This window comes from Oratosquilla oratoria, chromosome 27 (assembly GCF_046742065.1).
Source record: "Oratosquilla oratoria isolate Oo_2021 chromosome 27, ASM4674206v1, whole genome shotgun sequence".
In the NCBI taxonomy this organism is placed as follows: domain Eukaryota; kingdom Metazoa; phylum Arthropoda; class Malacostraca; order Stomatopoda; family Squillidae; genus Oratosquilla; species Oratosquilla oratoria.
In genome coordinates this window covers 12,703,642-12,721,261 of record NC_134803.1, presented here as the reverse complement: position 1 = coordinate 12,721,261, position 17,620 = coordinate 12,703,642, and the positions used below count along the sequence as shown (strand labels likewise).

General features: G+C 41.8%; 1 protein-coding gene across 4 annotated transcripts in view; it reads right to left on the bottom strand.

The window, feature by feature from the left end:
• LOC143039903 (ATP-dependent RNA helicase DDX54-like) overlaps window positions 1-17,620 on the bottom strand; it is a 214,081-nt gene that overhangs the window by 89,012 nt on the left and 107,449 nt on the right. For 3 of the 4 annotated variants that reach the window (XM_076210246.1, XM_076210244.1, XM_076210247.1), the window contains exons 8-9: window positions 13,737-13,832; window positions 5,412-5,526 (exon numbers count right to left, since the gene is read on the bottom strand). In XM_076210246.1, the coding sequence (XP_076066361.1) occupies window positions 5,412-5,526; window positions 13,737-13,832 (211 nt within the window). The remainder of the gene's footprint in view (window positions 1-5,411; window positions 5,527-13,736; window positions 13,833-17,620) is intronic. The other variant, XM_076210248.1, reaches the window with a different exon arrangement.

Below are 17,620 nucleotides of genomic sequence, written 5' to 3'. Positions count from 1 at the left end.
CCCTCTTATGATTTTTTTTATGTCCCTTTGGGGCTACAGAGAGTAGGATACCTAGTCCTAATCCCCATCCCTCTTTGTCACCTTTTATGACTCAAGTGAGAATACTCAGTGGAAGTATTCTTTTTTCCCTACAACAAGGTTCAGCAAAAACGGAAATGAATATTCAGAAGTGGTACAGGAGAGTATTAACCCCTTCCATACGGTGCCGCACACGTAGGCGTCATGGGGAGCGAGTGTATTCGCGAGGCTGCCATATCGGCGTCTTGATTATATTTATTGTAGTCACCCCTCCATAATGTCATTCTTTCTAATTCTTTTGTAATCGCATTTTCTATGGTTATCAAAATTCATGGGTGAAGAGAGAACGATCGATATAAGCGGTGACTATATTTTATGATGCGAGTATTATTACGACACGTCGTACGGCTGGCATTGGTTGCTGCCACCGAGATCTAAGTCCATGACGCCTACGTGTGCGGCACCGTATGGAAGGGGTTAAGGGTGGGAGGACAGCATAACAGAAGGTCAGTCGCAGTACAATAAAGTAGCAATATTTCTCTACCAATAGAGATTTCCTTTATCACAGACAAAATGATGGGTGACTCTGGTCCATAGGGGCACACACATACATACATTTACCAAGGTTTTTTCCCCCTTACAAGGGAGGTAGCCAAAAAGGAAAAAGCATAAAAACATTCCCACCCATTCCATCCCTGAATACACTCCACACACCTCCACCCTCCCTCCCATCTTAGCACCTCCTGGATGACGGGTCATCCCTGCACCTTGTCCACTGCCCTGGGTCAGAAGCAGTGTCACAAGACACAGCACATCCACAGTAAGGCCGCTTCATTAAATCGCCGACCCCCCCTCTCCGTCCCCCTATGCATAAAAAGAGAAGACGGGGAGAAATCCCTTCGGGCTGCGTCAAATTTTTCTCACACATACAGGTACTCGTTTAACGACAACAATTGGGACCAGCGCGCCGTCGTTAACCGAATTGGTCGTTAAGCGAAAGTGTATACATATACGTACATGTACTGTATGTACAATGTCCAGCAATACATGTATCTTTATTTTCGTGTATTTTCCCTCTTTTATACAGTACATTAAAGCTTTATTTACTGTTTATTTACGGTGGTTAGGTTCCTAAAATTACCGTATATGACCAAATCCGCGTATGCTGACATTCCATATTGAATACCGGGGTATTTTTTTAGTTTCGACCATGGGCTCAATATAGCAATAGAAATTTAATTATTAATTTTGTAAATTAAAATGTATCAACGTAATATGCAATTTTGTGGGCGGAAATGAAAGTAAAATATACCTTGCTACAAGAAAATATGCTAATGAATGAAGTCGGTAGCATAGCTCGGGACGCCATCTTGTCGTCTGCCAACGTCTCTCACGAAGACGACGAGACGGATGACATTTAATTTGCAGGTAATGATTTATTATATCTATCATAACAAACATGGTGTACCATTCGTCCGACATGACTTCGTTACTTACGAAATCTGTTTTAGCATTTTTTTTTCATTTCCGCTCACAGAATTGCATATTACGTTGATACATTATAATTGACAAAATTAATAATTAATTTTCTGTTATATTGCGTCCATGGTCGAAACTAAAAATTTACCACTACTGGTATACACTGTACCCCAGGTAGTTTTTGCAGCTTGCAGGATGGTAATGTAGACCTAAGCTTCAGAACACTTTACCTCACAGCTAATATCCACCGTACAAGTTCAATTATAACATCATACAAATTTGCCTCAGCCAACTTAATTATCGTACACGACGTCGTAACTTCGGGAGATTTACGTTAAACGACGTCATAAAGCCCGTCGTTACTCCGAATTGTCGTTAACCGAGTAGGTCGTTAAACGAGGAGTACCTGTACTACCTCACCCCACATCCCCCGCCCACTTCACCTCATGCATCACAACATCATCCATATACAACCACTCTCCATTCACCTGTCTTCTGTCCTCTCCCGTCCTTCCTCTACACACATTCCCCTCTTCCCCAAAGCCCCCTTCACCCTATCCATCCACCTCATCCTAGGACGTCCCTTAATGTTCACTCTATCCACATCTGCCTTCCATACCTCTTTTACTAGTCTTTCTTCACTCATTCTTTCCATGTGTCCAAACCATCCTAATACTCTTTCATCAACCCTATCTCCCAACTCCCTTTCCACCACTGTTCTCCTCCTCACCTCCTCATTTCTTCAATCTACATTCTACCTCCACCTCCACTCCACCTTTTCCTGCCACATTTGCACCCAAGTATCTAAAACTATCCACTTCCTCCAGTCGCTCTCCCTTAATGCTCACTTCCAGTCTGCTGCCACTTTCACCCCTTGAACATCTCATCACCTTACTTTTACTCACATTTATCTTCAACTTTCTTCTATCACACACTCTCCCAAACTCTGTCACCAACTTCCTCAATCCCTCCTCCGATCCATAGGGGTGCTCCATATAAATCCTAAAGTATCAACTGCATGCTATTGAGCAGCTTTTGGCCCAACAATAATATGCAGACAATACCCCAGAAGTGGAAGATGAGCTTCAAAAAACCCTAACACTATTATCCAATGAGATAATCCTGTACCAAAATTCACTAATTCAAAGAAGGAAAATCAAACCGAACCTTAACCACTTCAGTACGGGACTTAAATATCGCAGGCAGCAGCCAATGCCAGCCGTATGACGTGTCGTAATAATACTCGCATCATAAAATATAGTCACCGCTTATATCGATCGTTCTCTCTTTCACCTGCGAATTTTGAAAACCACAGAGAATGGGATTGAGGGCGCATTTGGGAGAATGTAAAAACACAGGGGCGACTACAATAAATATAATCAAGACGCTGATATGGCAGCGTCGCGAATCCACTTGCTCCTCATGACGCCTACGTGTGCGGCACCATATGGAAGGGGTTAACCATGAAGTTCTATATGTGTGTAAAATCAGAATGAGTCATAAAAATAAGACAATTTAGAGATCTGATGCACACATACTATATCAAAGGTAATACTAATGACCCACTTTTGGAGAAGAATAGGCAAAAGTAAAAAGATCCATATATTTCAATCACTAAATGTGATCCTCTTCAGCAGATGTGATTACAGAGTGGAGAAAAGCATGTATTTACATAAAAGTAGTGAGGTAGGGGACGGGGGCTTAGGTCACGTGTTCGGCGCTACGTTGACATTGGTGGATTTTGTCCACTGTTAATGAAGAGGGTAGCAGTCTTTTTATACCTAAGGAAGTTATACAATCTGGTGACCATTGGCCATAGGAAATATTATAATTAGGAAAATTATAATATTTCCTATGGCCAATGGTCACCAGATTGTATACCTTCCTTAGCTATAAACAGACTGGTACCCTCTTCATTAACAGCGGACAAAATCCACCAATGTCCACGTAGCACCGGACACATGACTTGAGCCCCCGTCCCCTACCTGCCTACCTCACTACTTTTTTTTATAAATACATGCTTTTCTCCACTCTGTAATCACATCTGCTGAAGAGGATCACAGTTAATGATCAAAATATACGGATCTTTTTACTTTTGCCTATTCTTCTCCGAAAGTGGGTCATTAGTATTATTTTACATATGTGCTACGACATTACTTTGTGATATTTTTTCCCCCTTATAAGGGAGGTAGCCAAAAAACAATCATAAAAACCACTCCCACCCATTCCATCCCTAACATACTCCACTCCCATCCACCCTGTTCCCTCCCTCTTGACACCTCCTGGATGATGGGTCATCCACTCATCCCTGAATCTTGCCCACTGCCCTGGGTCAGAAGCAGAGTCACAAGACACAGCACATCCACAGCAAGGCTGCTTCATTAAATTGGCAACCCCCTCTCCCTCCCCTCATGCAGAAAAGGAAATCTGATGCAACAGCCCAAAATGACAGACTTTGCTGAGGCTGTTCTTATCAACTACGGGGAGCATTCGCTGAAGGGAACATTGCTTCACTCTCACATCAATTCCATTCCCCAAAGTAAGCCCCAATGCAGCCACACCCCCTACCCCACATAGCTCCTGCCAAGATTAGATTTGTTCCAGTCATACTACATCTATTGGCTCATTTCCTACTCTGGCACTGAGATCCACTAACACCACATTTACATTCCTCACAAAACTCTGTAAACTCTTATTTACATAACTCCAAAAAGTGTCCCTCTCTTCACATTTTTCACTATCAGGACTGTATGCATTCACAAAAACCCAAATCTCCCATCCCAATTTCACCTTTGTCCATATCAGCCTTTAAGACACTTCCCTCCACTTCATCGTCTACTAACCTATCTCATAACTTACTAGAAGAACTACTTACCTCCCTCATCCCCTTGTCACTCCTGACACCCTATCCACCACACTGTCAAACTCAATTTTTTTTTTTCAATTTATTTTCAATGCTAACATATCCACTTTTCTTTTCACAAACATACTGCCAATATATTTTCATTTACTTTCATCTATACCACATCCATGCACATTTAATGACCCAATTCCTATGGTCCTGGTTATGAGTCCAACTCCCACACCTTGATTTTTCATAGGATGAAAATACAGTGTATTTTACCTAGTTATATTATACAGGAAGGGAGCTATACTCATAGTGTCCTATCTTTGTATCTTTCAGCACTCACCTATTATCATTCAGTCACCTACAACATACATATATCATGAAGAGGAAGAGTCATAGAGGTGGGAAAGGGTAGGTTCAAGGGAACAACACAAAAGGAGTGGACGGCAATAGTACAAAGGTATCAGTACTCCTTTATAGGTAGAGATCTTACATTCTAACATAGACAAATGATGTATAACTCTGGTCTGTAGGGACACTCCAAAAGTCTCTACTGTATTGACTACATATAATCAAATCTAGCAGTCATTAAGATTCAATCTGGGGGCCCCAAAAATCACAAGTCCCTCATGCAACCGTTCTGCCAGTAGAACATCTAAATTAGTCATAACCACATAAAAACTTATATCCTGGATTGGGAGAGACTGATTATTTGAAAGAATTCACTGCAATGAGTAATTTGTTTCATAATAATGACTACATGTTACAAGGCTGTCAAAACCATGTACTCACTTCATAAAAAAATAAAACTCATTCATCTACCCCTCCCATCTCTGCACTCAAGGATGAAGGGTCATCCTGTCCCCACTCACTGCTCAAGTGATGGGCAATGCAGAAGGGCAGTTATTGGTAGAAGATAACTGTCTCTAACAGACAGAAGCTGTATGAGTGTTGTCCAGAAGTGTACCTCTAAATTCTCCAAGTACTGACTGTACATAACTTATGCAGCTATTACATACACAAGCTTATTTCTAATAAATAACATCATATACAGCCAATATCTTACCAACACGATGAACAAATAACTTGGATTTAGCAGGAAAATTGTAGTTTATAACATTGTCCAATAGTGGAATATCAATTCCTCTTGCTGCTACATCTGTTACTACCATGCATTGTACCTGTAATACATAGGTTTTATATAATCCACATATATTTACAGACATATATATATATATATATATATATACTACATAGATATACCAAAGGCTTTTTCCCCCTACATGGGGAGTAGCCAAAAAGAAAAAGGCATAGAAACCCCTCCCACCCATACTAGAGGCCTTTTCTCCCTTGTAAGGGAAGTGGTTAGCCAAGGAATCCTACCCTTCACCCATTCTCTTCCTAGACACATCTCCACCATCAACTCTCCACTACGATTCTTTCCTGGAACTCCACATTTCCCAACCACTCTGTCAATTGGTTCATTTCCTACCCTAGCATTAAGGTCTCCTTGTACTATTACAGTGACATTTCTCCCTAATCCCTCTATGCACTCATTTAAATCTGTCCAAGAAGCCTCCCTTTCTTCTACTTTCTTCTCACTACCAGGCCCATATGCACTTACAAAAACCCACATCTCCTTTCCCACTTTCACCTTCATCCACATTATCCTTGAAGAAACCTCCTTCCACTACACTACACATTTACCTATCTCTTCACTTACTAGTATAGCCACCCCTTCTCTCCCTCTCTTCACTCCTGAATACCTTCCAACCTCACATTCCCCCTTCCCTCTCAACTTAGATTCACTTAAGGCCAACACATCCATTTTTCTTCTCACAAACATGCTACCTATCTCTTCCCTTTTACTCTCATCTGTACCACATCCTCGCACATTAAAAGACCCAAACCTTAGGGTGCTGGATGGAAAACTCCTAGACCCTCTTATGCCTTTACTTTTTTTTTTTAGGAATGTCCCCTGTGGGGCTACGGGGAGAAGGATGCCTGGTCCCAATCCCCGTCCCATATTTCTCGCCTCTTACGATGCAAGTGGACATACTTGGTGGCAGTATTCTTTTCCCCCCACCACAGGCTAGGCGAAACAAGGAAATGAAATTCAGAGAAATGGTACAGGACAGCAACAAGGGGTTGGGGGTGAGCATAACAGAAGGATAGTAGCAGTATGATAAAAGTTTCATCATTTCTCTGTGAGCAGAGTCCTCCTCTATCACAGACAAAATGATGTGTGGCTCTGGTCTGTAGGGGTTCCCCATATAGACACTAAAGTATCAACTGCATGCATGCTACTTTGCCATAACAACGTGCAGCCAAATCCCCAATACCACAAATTTAATCTGTTTTTACTCAAGACTAATAGATATAATACAAGAAAGGGATGGATGGGCTAATTGTGCTTTCTTGGACTTACAAAACACTTTCGACAAGGTACCACACAAAAAATAATTTTAAAAAATTGGAAAACATAGGAGGGATACAAGGCAACCTGCTAAACTCTATGGAGAACTTCCTGAATGGTAGAAAGATGAGAGTAGTACTTAAAGAAAAATATTCAGGTTGGAGGGAGATGATTAGTGGAGTTCTGCAAGGATCTGTATTAGCTCCAATAATGCTTGCTATCTATGTGAATGACATGGATAATGGTGTTGAATGTTACATGAGCTTCTTTGCAGATGACACTACATTGTTAAGGAAAGTAAAAACCGAAACGGATTGCAAATCACTACAGGATGACCTGAATAACATTTGGAAGTGGAGTCAGAAATGGGAAGTGGACTTCAACATTAAAAAGTGTAGCATAATGGAGTTCAGAAAAAGTAAAAATAGAATATCAGGACAATATAAAATTGGAACTAAGGAGGTAAAGAAAGTGGGATCTGAAAAAGATCTGGGAGTAATTATCTCAAACTATTTGTCCTGTGATAAACAAAGTTGTTGGAGAATCCTATAACTTGCTTAAGATCAATAAAAATTACATTTACCTACTTGGACAAAGAAATTATGAAAAAATATTAGTCAAACTGATAAGGTCTAGACTAGAATATGCAATGACATATTGGTCACCCAGTACCAAAAAGAATGTAAAGAAAATTGAAAGAATCCAGAGAGCAACCACAAAAATGGCTCCAGTACTTTCGAACTTGTCAAATGAAGAGAGACTGGCTAAATTGGAGTTACCTCAAACCATTCACTCTCTCCATTTCTGATCCTAACACAAGCTCTGCTACTCTCGTAAAAACTCTCGACTTCTCTTAACAGCTTTCCTCCTATCCAATATATCTGCAATACCTCGCACAGTGCCTTCCTGTCTACCCTGTCTTGAGCCTTTTCCAAATCCGTAAAGCCCAAAAAACATCCTTACCTTTTCCTATAGCTTCCTCACATATCTGTCTTACCACAAAAATCTGATCTACACAACCTCTACCTGTCCTAAACCCACACTGTTCCTCACCAATTACTCCCTCTGTTCCTCTCCTAATCCTCTCAATCAAGATCCTCCATAAGCCTTCCCAACTACACTCAACAAGCTGAACCCTCTGAAACTACTTCACTCACACTTGTCCCCCTTTCCCTTGTAAAGTGGAACTATACAGGCACTCCTCCAGTCCTCCGGCACTCTACCCTGTCTTAAACATTAAATAACCTCACCAGCCAGTCCACCGTAACTGTAATTCCTTTTTTCAGACTTTCTGTACGGCATCCATCCAACCCAGGTGCCTTACTTGCTCTCATCATCTTAACAGCTGCTTTCATTTCATCTTTCCCTATTTCTCCTCCATTTTCCTCACTCATTACTCTCATTTTCTTAGTGCTTCCCACTGCAACTACCTTTCCCTCCCTATCTTCCTTCCCTAATATATTCTGCCCACCTTCCTCTCACTGCCTTCTCTTCCATTATCATTTCTCTAGCTGCACTTTTCAATTTCTTTCCAAAACATCTTTTCATTACTTTCAAAATTTTCTGAAAAAAAAAAAAAAAAAAAAAAAAAAAAAAAAAAAAAAAATTATATATATATATATATATAAATAACAAGCTTAAATGGCCAAACACTTCCAATGGAAAGGAACCCAAAAATTCTGGGTCTAACATTTGATACTTGTATAACATTCAGCCCAGTCACAACTCTAACAGCAAATATCAACAAGAAACTAACCTATTGAAAACTATCGCTAGCTTTGGACAAAAAGAAAGAAACTCTGATAACCATCTATAAGCAGATCACAGGAACCCCCCTAGAATATGCCTCTATAGCATGGTTCTTAACATTCAGCAAACTGTACACAATTTACAAACACTGCAGAATAGAGCACTAAAAGTAATAACAAGATGCCCCAAAACCACCCTTGTAGGATACCTACATACAGAAACCAAAATCCTCCAAATGGAACATCATGTGAAAATGACGGGAACACAATTCTATACCAGAACCCTAAACAACACCCTTCACATTACATCTCACAAGCACCACCAACAAAATTCAAGAGTTGCATATCACTATCTACCACAACATACCACACAAAACATCCATACTCAGATAACTAAACAAGCCCTTCAAGAAAGACCAGCAAAATGAATACAACAACAACCTCTGGCCATAAGCCCCACAAAGAAAATCCTCCCACACCAAACATGAACCACACTAGCAAGCCTGCACTAGGATACCTTTCAGTATTAAAACAGTACCCACACAGAATAGACTGCTCCAGATGCAACTACCACACAGAAGACACAGACCACCTCATACTACGACGACACAATATCACTTTTCTAAGCTACTTATGGTTCTGCCTGGAGGCTGTTGCTGGTCTCTTGGAGGCAATGGGTCTTCTGTAAGAGAGACCAGAGGCAACAGATTGATTCCCTATACAGAGTGAAAACTACAAGCAAGATTGAGAGGACACAAAGGGCAGCAACCAAACTGGTTCCCAGCCTGGCAGATAAGCCATACAAGGAGAGACTAAAAGCACTACCTGCTAATATCGAAAAAATGAAGAGAAAGAGATGACCTGATTATATTTCTAAGGTTGCTTGAGGAGAAAGGCCTCATTAACAGAAAAGTTCCCTTGATAAAGGTGGGAGAGCTTTAAGAGGTCATTAGAACAAATTGAAACAATAAATATCTATACAGATGCATAAATATTTGGAATAACTTAGAATGCAATATAGCCCAGGCTGGAATAATATACATACATACATATACCAAGGCTTTTTCTCCCTTACAAGGAAGGTAGCCAAAAAGATAAAGGCATAAAAATATTCCCACCCATTTCATCCCTGAATACACTCCACACACCTCCACCCTCCCTCTTATCTTACCACCTCCTGGATGACGGGTCATCCCTGCACCTTGTCCACTGCCCTGGGTCAGAAGCAGTGTCGCAAGACACAGCACATCCACAGCAAGGCTGCTTCATTAAATTGGGGACCCCCCTCTCCGTCCCCCCATGCATAAAAGGAGAAGACGGGGAGAAATCTTCTAACTCCCTTTCCACCCCCGTTCTTCTCCTCACCTCCTCATTTCTCACTCTATCTAGCCTAGTAACCCCCATCATACTTCTCAGACACCTCATCTCAAACACATTCAAACTCCTTCTCTCTTCCTCTTTTATGTTCCATGTTTCTGCCTCATACAGTACTGTTGGCACAATCACTCCTTCATACAGTCTCCTCTTTGCATCCATTCCCAAATGTCTATTCCTCATTACACTTTTTAATCCACCAAGGCATTTACTCGCTTCTCTCAATCTACATTCTACCTCCACCTTCATTCCACCTTTTCCTGCCACATTTGCACCCAAGTACATAAAACTATCCACTTCCTCAGGTCGCTCTCCCTTAACCCCTTCCATACGGTGCCGCACACGTAGGCGTCATGGGGAGCGAGTGTATTTGCGAGGCTGCCATATCGGCGTCTTGATTATATTTATTGTAGTCGCTCCTCCATAATGACATTCTTTCTAATTCTTTTGTAATCGCATTTTCTATGGTTATCAAAATTCACGGGTGAAGAGAGAACGATCGATATAAGCGGTGACTATATTTTATGATGCGAGTATTATTACGACACGTCGTACGGCTGGCATTGGCTGCTGCCACCGAGATCTAAGTCCATGACGCCTACGTGTGCGGCACCGTATGGAAGGGGTTAATGCTCACTTCCAGTCTACTGCCACTTTCACCCCTTGTACATCTCATCACCTTACTTTTACCCTCATTTATCTTCAACTTTCTTCTATCACATACTCTCCCAAACTCTGTCACTAGTTTCCTCAATCCCTCCTCCGATCCTGCTACAAGCGCAGTGTCGTCCACAAACAACAGCTGGCTCACCTCCCACTTTTCTCCATTTTCTTTAACCATCTCCAATTCATGACCCACTACCCTTGCATTTACCTCTCGCACTACCCCATCCATGTATAAGTTGAACAGCCAGGGCGACATGACGCATCCTTGATGAAGTCCCACCTTTACCTCGAACCACTCACTCTCTCCATTTCCAATCCTGACACAAGCTCTACTACTCTCATAAAAACACTTGACAGCTCCTAGGAGCTTTCCTCCTATCCCGTATATCCGCAAAACCTCCCACAGTGACTTTCTGTCTACCCTATTGTAAGCCTTTTCCAGATCCATAAAAGCCAAAAAAAAACATCCTTCCCCTTTCCTATAGCTTTCTCACATATCAGTCTTACCATAAAAATCTGATCTACACAACCTCTACCTGTCCTAAATCCACACTGTTCCTCACCAATTACTCCCTCTGTTCCTCTCCTAATCCTCTCAATCAAGATCCTCCCATAATCCTTCCCAACTACACTTAACAAGCTAATCCATCTGAAAGTACTACATTCACACTTGTCCCCTTTTCCCTTGTAAAGTGGAACAATACAGGCACTCCTCCAGTCCTCTGGCACTCTACCTTCTCTCCAGCAAACATTAAATATCCTCACCAACCAGTCCATCATCACTGTACCTCCTTTTTTTTTAGACATTCTGCATGGCATCCATCCAGACCAGGTGCCTTACCTGCTTTCATCATCTTAACAACTGCCTTCACTTCATCCTTCCTTATTTCTCCACCACTTTCCTCACTCATCATGGTCATTTTCTTAGCATTTCCCACTGCATCTATCTTTCCCTCCCTATCCTCCTTCACATTTAGCAACTCCCTAAAATATTCTGCCCATCTTCCCCTTACTGCCTTCTCTTCCATTATCATCTCTCCATCTGCACCTTTTACCTTTTCTTCTCTACTTCATTTGCCTCCTCTTCCTCTCTTAATTTCTTTCCAAAACATATTTTTATTACTTTCAACATTTTTCTGTAATACTCTTACCTCATTTCACATCTGCTCTCCTCTTTGCCTCCTTTACCTTATGTTTTAGTTTTCTTTTCTTTGTACCTTTCATATGACTCCCTCGTCCTATTTTGTAACCAATCTATGAAACCTCGTTTCTTCTCTTCTACAACCTTCTTTGTTTCCTCATCCCACTATTCACTACCCTTCCTTCTATTTCCTCCTGTCCTTCTTGTTCCACACACCATCTTTGCACACTTTGTGACTCCCTCCTTGAACCATCCCCATTCCTCCTCCACACCTACCTCTACTCTATCCTTCACTCCCTCCCACTCCTCCCTCAGCTTCTTCTTGTACTCCTTCTCCTTTTCATTTAAAGAGTTCACTCTAAGCACCTCCCTACCTTTTGTCCCTTTCCTCTTTCTCCATCTATCCTCCATTCTCAACTTACCTTCCACCAAAAAATGATCTGATATTCCCCCACCCTCTCCCCTTAGCACATGTACATCCTTAACTCTTCCTATCATAATCCTATTTACCACTACATAATCCATTAACGCTCTATCTACCACCCTTCCATCCACCACCCTCTCCCATGTGTACTTATGCTTGACTTTCTTCTGAAACACTGTATTTGCTATCATCAACTCTCTTTCTAGACACATTTCCACCATCAACTCTCCACTACGATTCTTTCCTGGAACTCCACATTTCCCAACCACTCCATCAACTGGATCATTTCCTAGCCTAGCATTAAGGTCTCCCAGTACTATTACTTTGACCTTCCTCGCCAATCCCTCTATGCACTCATTTAAATCTATCCAAAAAGCCTCCCTTTGTTCTACACTCTTTTCACTGCCAGGCCTATATGCACTTACAAAAACCCACATCTCCTTTCCCAGTTTCACCTTCATCCACAATATCCTTGAGGAAACCTCCTTCCACTCCACTACACATTTACCTATCTCTTCATTTACTAGTATAGCCACCCCTTCTCTCCCTTGCCCTCTCTTCACTCCTGATAACCTCCCACTTACACTCACAAACTTACACTCGCCCTTCCCTTTCAGCTTAGTTTCACTCAAAGCCAACACATCCATCTTTCTTCTCACAAACATACTACCTATCTCTTCCCTTTTATTCTCATCTGTACCACATCCACGCACATTAAAAGAACCAAACCTTAGGGTAATGGCCGGAAAACTCCTAGCCCCACTTATGCCTTTAATTTTTTTAGGAATGTCCCCTTTGGGGCTACAAGGAGAAGGATGCCTAGTCCCAATTGCCGTCCCTTTCTTCTCGCCTCTTACGATCCAAGAGGAAATGGTGGCAGTATTCTTTTCCCCTACCACAGGGATGGTAGGCGAAAAAGGAAATTAATATTTAGAGAAATTGTACAGGACAGTAACAAGGGGTTGGGGGACAGCATAACGGAGTATAAAAGTGTCATCATTTCTCTATGAACAGAGTTATCCTCTATCACAGACAAAATGATGTGTGGCTCTGGTCCATAGGGGTGCCCCATATAGACCCTAAAGTATCAACTGCATGCTACATTGCCACAATAACATGCAGCCAATTCTAGGCATGATAATTGGAGAACATGGATATAAGCAAGTTAGAACCATACATGAATTTGAAAATAGGTATAATAACTGGATAGTAAGAGACAGGACCCCATGAGTATTGCTTTTTTCTCGAGTGTTATTTAGATAGGAAATACACATAAGCCATTAGAAAGTATGATAAAATCATAATGAAAACAATCAACTTTCACTTTCTTCCTTAGAGAAAACCCTACCCCATCTCACACCTGCTCACAAACACATACTCCTAAAGGTCTTTTCTACTTTATATGTAGGGTAACATACAAAGAATACACACCCTAGACTCACTCAAACTCATCTATAAAATTTTTGGTGTCCCTTCCTTCTTAGCGTCTTGTAACACTCATAAACATACACAAACATACCAAATGGCCCTTTCTTCCTATCTAGGAGTAGCCCAGTTAAGTCAAGATCATACATATAAATTCTTAAAAACAATTCCTTTGAATTACTGAAATCATACTTTACCTTCTTTGATTGAAACTTAGCCACATTTATCTTCCTTGCTGTGGCGTCAAGTGAAGAATATGTATAGGTGCTTGAGATACCTGCCTTCTCAAGAATCTGCCAAATGCAATAAAGTTTATCTTGTTGTGTACAAAAGAAATTTGCAAGAATACATATCAATAATACTAATATCTTTGAAGTTTTTCAATCCAATCCTCTATTTTCTACCCTGACCTTCTAAACCCCAACTTGTATATACATTTTCATTTAGTTTTCACAGCACAAGTTACTTAGTCTATTCCAACCTCTCATACTGTGCTGTGGAGTCACCACCTTGTTGACTACATTCATAATGAATACCTACCATCATCCTACTGGGAAAAAATATTGATTGCTACAGCCTGAAGTCAATTCCCTAAGGATCTGACTGACATAATCACTACAGTTGATTTACCATTATCTTATGGAATGCAACTGATTGACAAATGGAACCCAAGATCAGTGCTATTTCTGTATGTTTTCTAAGCACATGCGGGGAGTGCTTCAGTATTACCACACTGGAATAAGGAGAGCAATAGAGTGCAACTCTATTTAAAAGGGACAGTATCACCCTGAGTCAATAGCACTCACATGTAGAAGTGAAAGCTTCCTTCCCTCCCTTTCACAATTGGATGTCTATAATCCACCCAACTCTCCCCTGACACACTGGTCTTTGCCGGGATCTCTGAAAGTCAACATCTCTAGCAGGACATATCCTGCTTCAGGGGACTAGTCGCTTTTAACCTTGTACTGCCCCATGTGGTTGATTGACTTAGGAGTTTACTGTATCAAGGAATTCAGTGAAGTGATTGCGGTGTTTTTGTCAATATGATTTGTGTAACTACAGTGGTGAAAAATTCATTCATTAGTGCATCATGAGGGTGGGAACTTTTGAACTACAGTGTTTGCAATGTTATAATTCATGTAAATATGGCAGTATAAAATTCTTTCATTAGTGCATCGCAAGGGTGGAACCTTGCCGAGGTAGCTCAGTGTAGTGAATGTGGTGTGTGCCTCCAGCTAGAATATCAACTGAGACATCTTCAAGTGCCACCCCCCAGATGATAAGGACTGGTTAAGTATACCTGAGTTTATTTGCACACATTGACATAAGGCAACAATGCATCAGGAAACAACTTACTGCCAAGGACTAATACCACCTTTCAGCTTCGGTACCTTTAAAGGACGAACCTAGACCACACAGATAGGACACAATGGACACATACATACACATACCAAGGCTTTTTCCCATTTACAAGGGAGGTATCCAAAAAGAAAAAGGCATAAAACCATTCCCACCCATTCTATCCCTAAATACATCCCACTCCCCTCTACCCTCCCTCTTATCTTAGCACCTCCTAGATGACGGGTCATCCCTACACCTTGTCAACTGCCCTGGGTCAGAGGCACTGTCGCAAGGCACAGCACATTCATGGCAAGGCCACTTCATTAAATTGGTGACCCCCCCTCTCCGTCCCTCATGCATAAAAGGAGAAGACAGGGAGAAATCCCTTCGGGCTGCATCAAATTTTGCTCACACATACTACCTCACCCCCCCATTCCACCTCATGCATCACAACATCATCCATATACAACCATTCTCCATTCACCCCTGTCTTCTGTCCTCTCCCATCCTTCCTCAACAGACATTCCCCTCTTCTCCAAAGCCCCCTTCACCCCATCCATCCACCTCATTCTAGGACGTCCCCTCATGTTCACTCCCTCCACATCTGCCTTCCATACCTCTTTTACTAGTCTTTCTTCACTCATTTTTTCCATGTGTCCAAACCATCCATTCATCAAACCTATCTCCCAACTCCCTTTCCACCCCTGTTCTCCTCCTCACCTCCTCATTTCTCACTCTATCTAGCCTAGTAACCCCATCATACTTCTCAGACACCTCATCTCAAACTCCTTCTCTCTTCCTCTTTTATGTTCCATGTTTCTGCCTCATACAGTGCTGTTGGCACAATCACTCCTTCATACAGTCTCCTCGTAGCATCCATTCCCAAATGTCTGTTCCTTATTACATTTTTTAATCCACCAAGGTATTTACTCGCTTCTCTCAATCTACATTCTACCTCCACCTTTTCCTGCCACATTTGCACCCAGGTATCTAAAACTATCCACTTCCTCCAGTCGCTCTCCCTTAATGCTCACTTCCAGTCTGCTGCCACTTTCACCCCTTGTACATCTCATCACCTTACTTTTACCCACATTTATCTTCAACTTTCTTCTTTCACACACTCTCCCAAACTCTGTCACTAACTTCCTCAATCCCTCCTCTGATCCTACTACAAGTGCAGTGTCGTCTGCAAACAGCAACTGGCTCACCTCTCACTTTTCTCCATTTCCTTTAAACATCTCCAATCCTGACCCACCACCCTTGCATTTACCTCATGCACCACCCATCCTTTCTTTTTTAGGAATATCCCCTTTTGGGGCTACAGGTAGTAGGACTCCTAATCCCATTCCCCATCCCTTTTTTCTCGCCTTTTACGACTCAAGTGGAAATATTTGGTGGCAGTATTCTTTTGCCCCCACCACAAGGGAATGTCTGTGGAGGAAGGACGGGAGAGGACAGAAGATAGGGGTGAATGGAGAAGGGTTGTGAATAGATGAGGCTGTGATGCATGAGGGGGAGTGGGTGGGGGATGGGGAGTGAGGATGTATAAAATATATATATATATATATATACAGTATATATATATATATTTATGCAGCCCGAAGGGATTTCCCCCCGTCTTCTCCATGAGGGGACAGAGAGGGGGATCGTCAAATTTATGAAGCAGCCTTGATGTGGATGTGCTGTGTCTTGCAACACTGCTTCTGACCCAGGGCAGTGGACAGGATGCAGGGATGACTGATCATCCAGTAGGTGCCAAGATAGGAGGGAGGGAGGAGGGTGGAGGAGAGTGGAATATATGGGAAATGAAATGGGTGGGAGTGGTTTCTATGCCTTTTTCTTTTTGGCTACCCCCCGTGTAAGGGAGAAAAAGCCTTTGGTATATGTATGTATGTATTTCCCACCTCATCCATGTATAAGTTGAATAGCCAGGGCGACATAACACATCCCTGACAAAGTCCCACCTTTACCTCAAACCATTCACTCTCACCATTTCTAATCCTGACACATGCTCTACTACTCTTGCAAAAACTCTTGACAGCTCCTTGCAGTTTTGCTCCTATCCCGTATATCTGCAATACCTCCCACAGTGCCTTCATGTCAACCCTGTCGTAAGCCTTTTCCTGATCCATAAAAGCCAAAAAAAATCCTTACCTTTTCCAATAGCTTTCTCACATATCTGTCTTACCACAAAAATCTGATCTATGCAGCCTCTACCTGTCCTAAATCCACACTGCTCCTCGTCCATCACTCCCTCTGTTCCTCTCCTAATCCTCTCAATCAAGATCCTCCCATAATCCTTCCCAGCTACACTTAACAAGTTAATCCATCTGAAAGTACTACACTCACACTTGTCCCCTTTTCCCTTGTAAAGTGGAACTATACAGGCACTACTCCAGTCCTCTGGCACTCTACCCTCTCTTAAACAACCATTAAATAACCTCACCAGCCAGTCCACCATCACTGTATCTCCTTTTTTTAGACATTCTGAATGGCATCCATCCAGACCAGGTGACTTACCTGCTCTCATCATCTTAACAACTGCCTTCACTTCATCCTTCCTTATTTCTCCTCCATTTTCCTCACTCATCATGGTCATTTTCTTAGCACTTCCCACTGCAACTATCTTTCTCTCCCTATCCTCCTTCACATTTAGCAACTCCCTAAAATATTCTGCCCATCTTCCCCTTCCTGCCTTTTCTTCCATTATCATCTCTCCATCTACACCTTTTACTTTTTC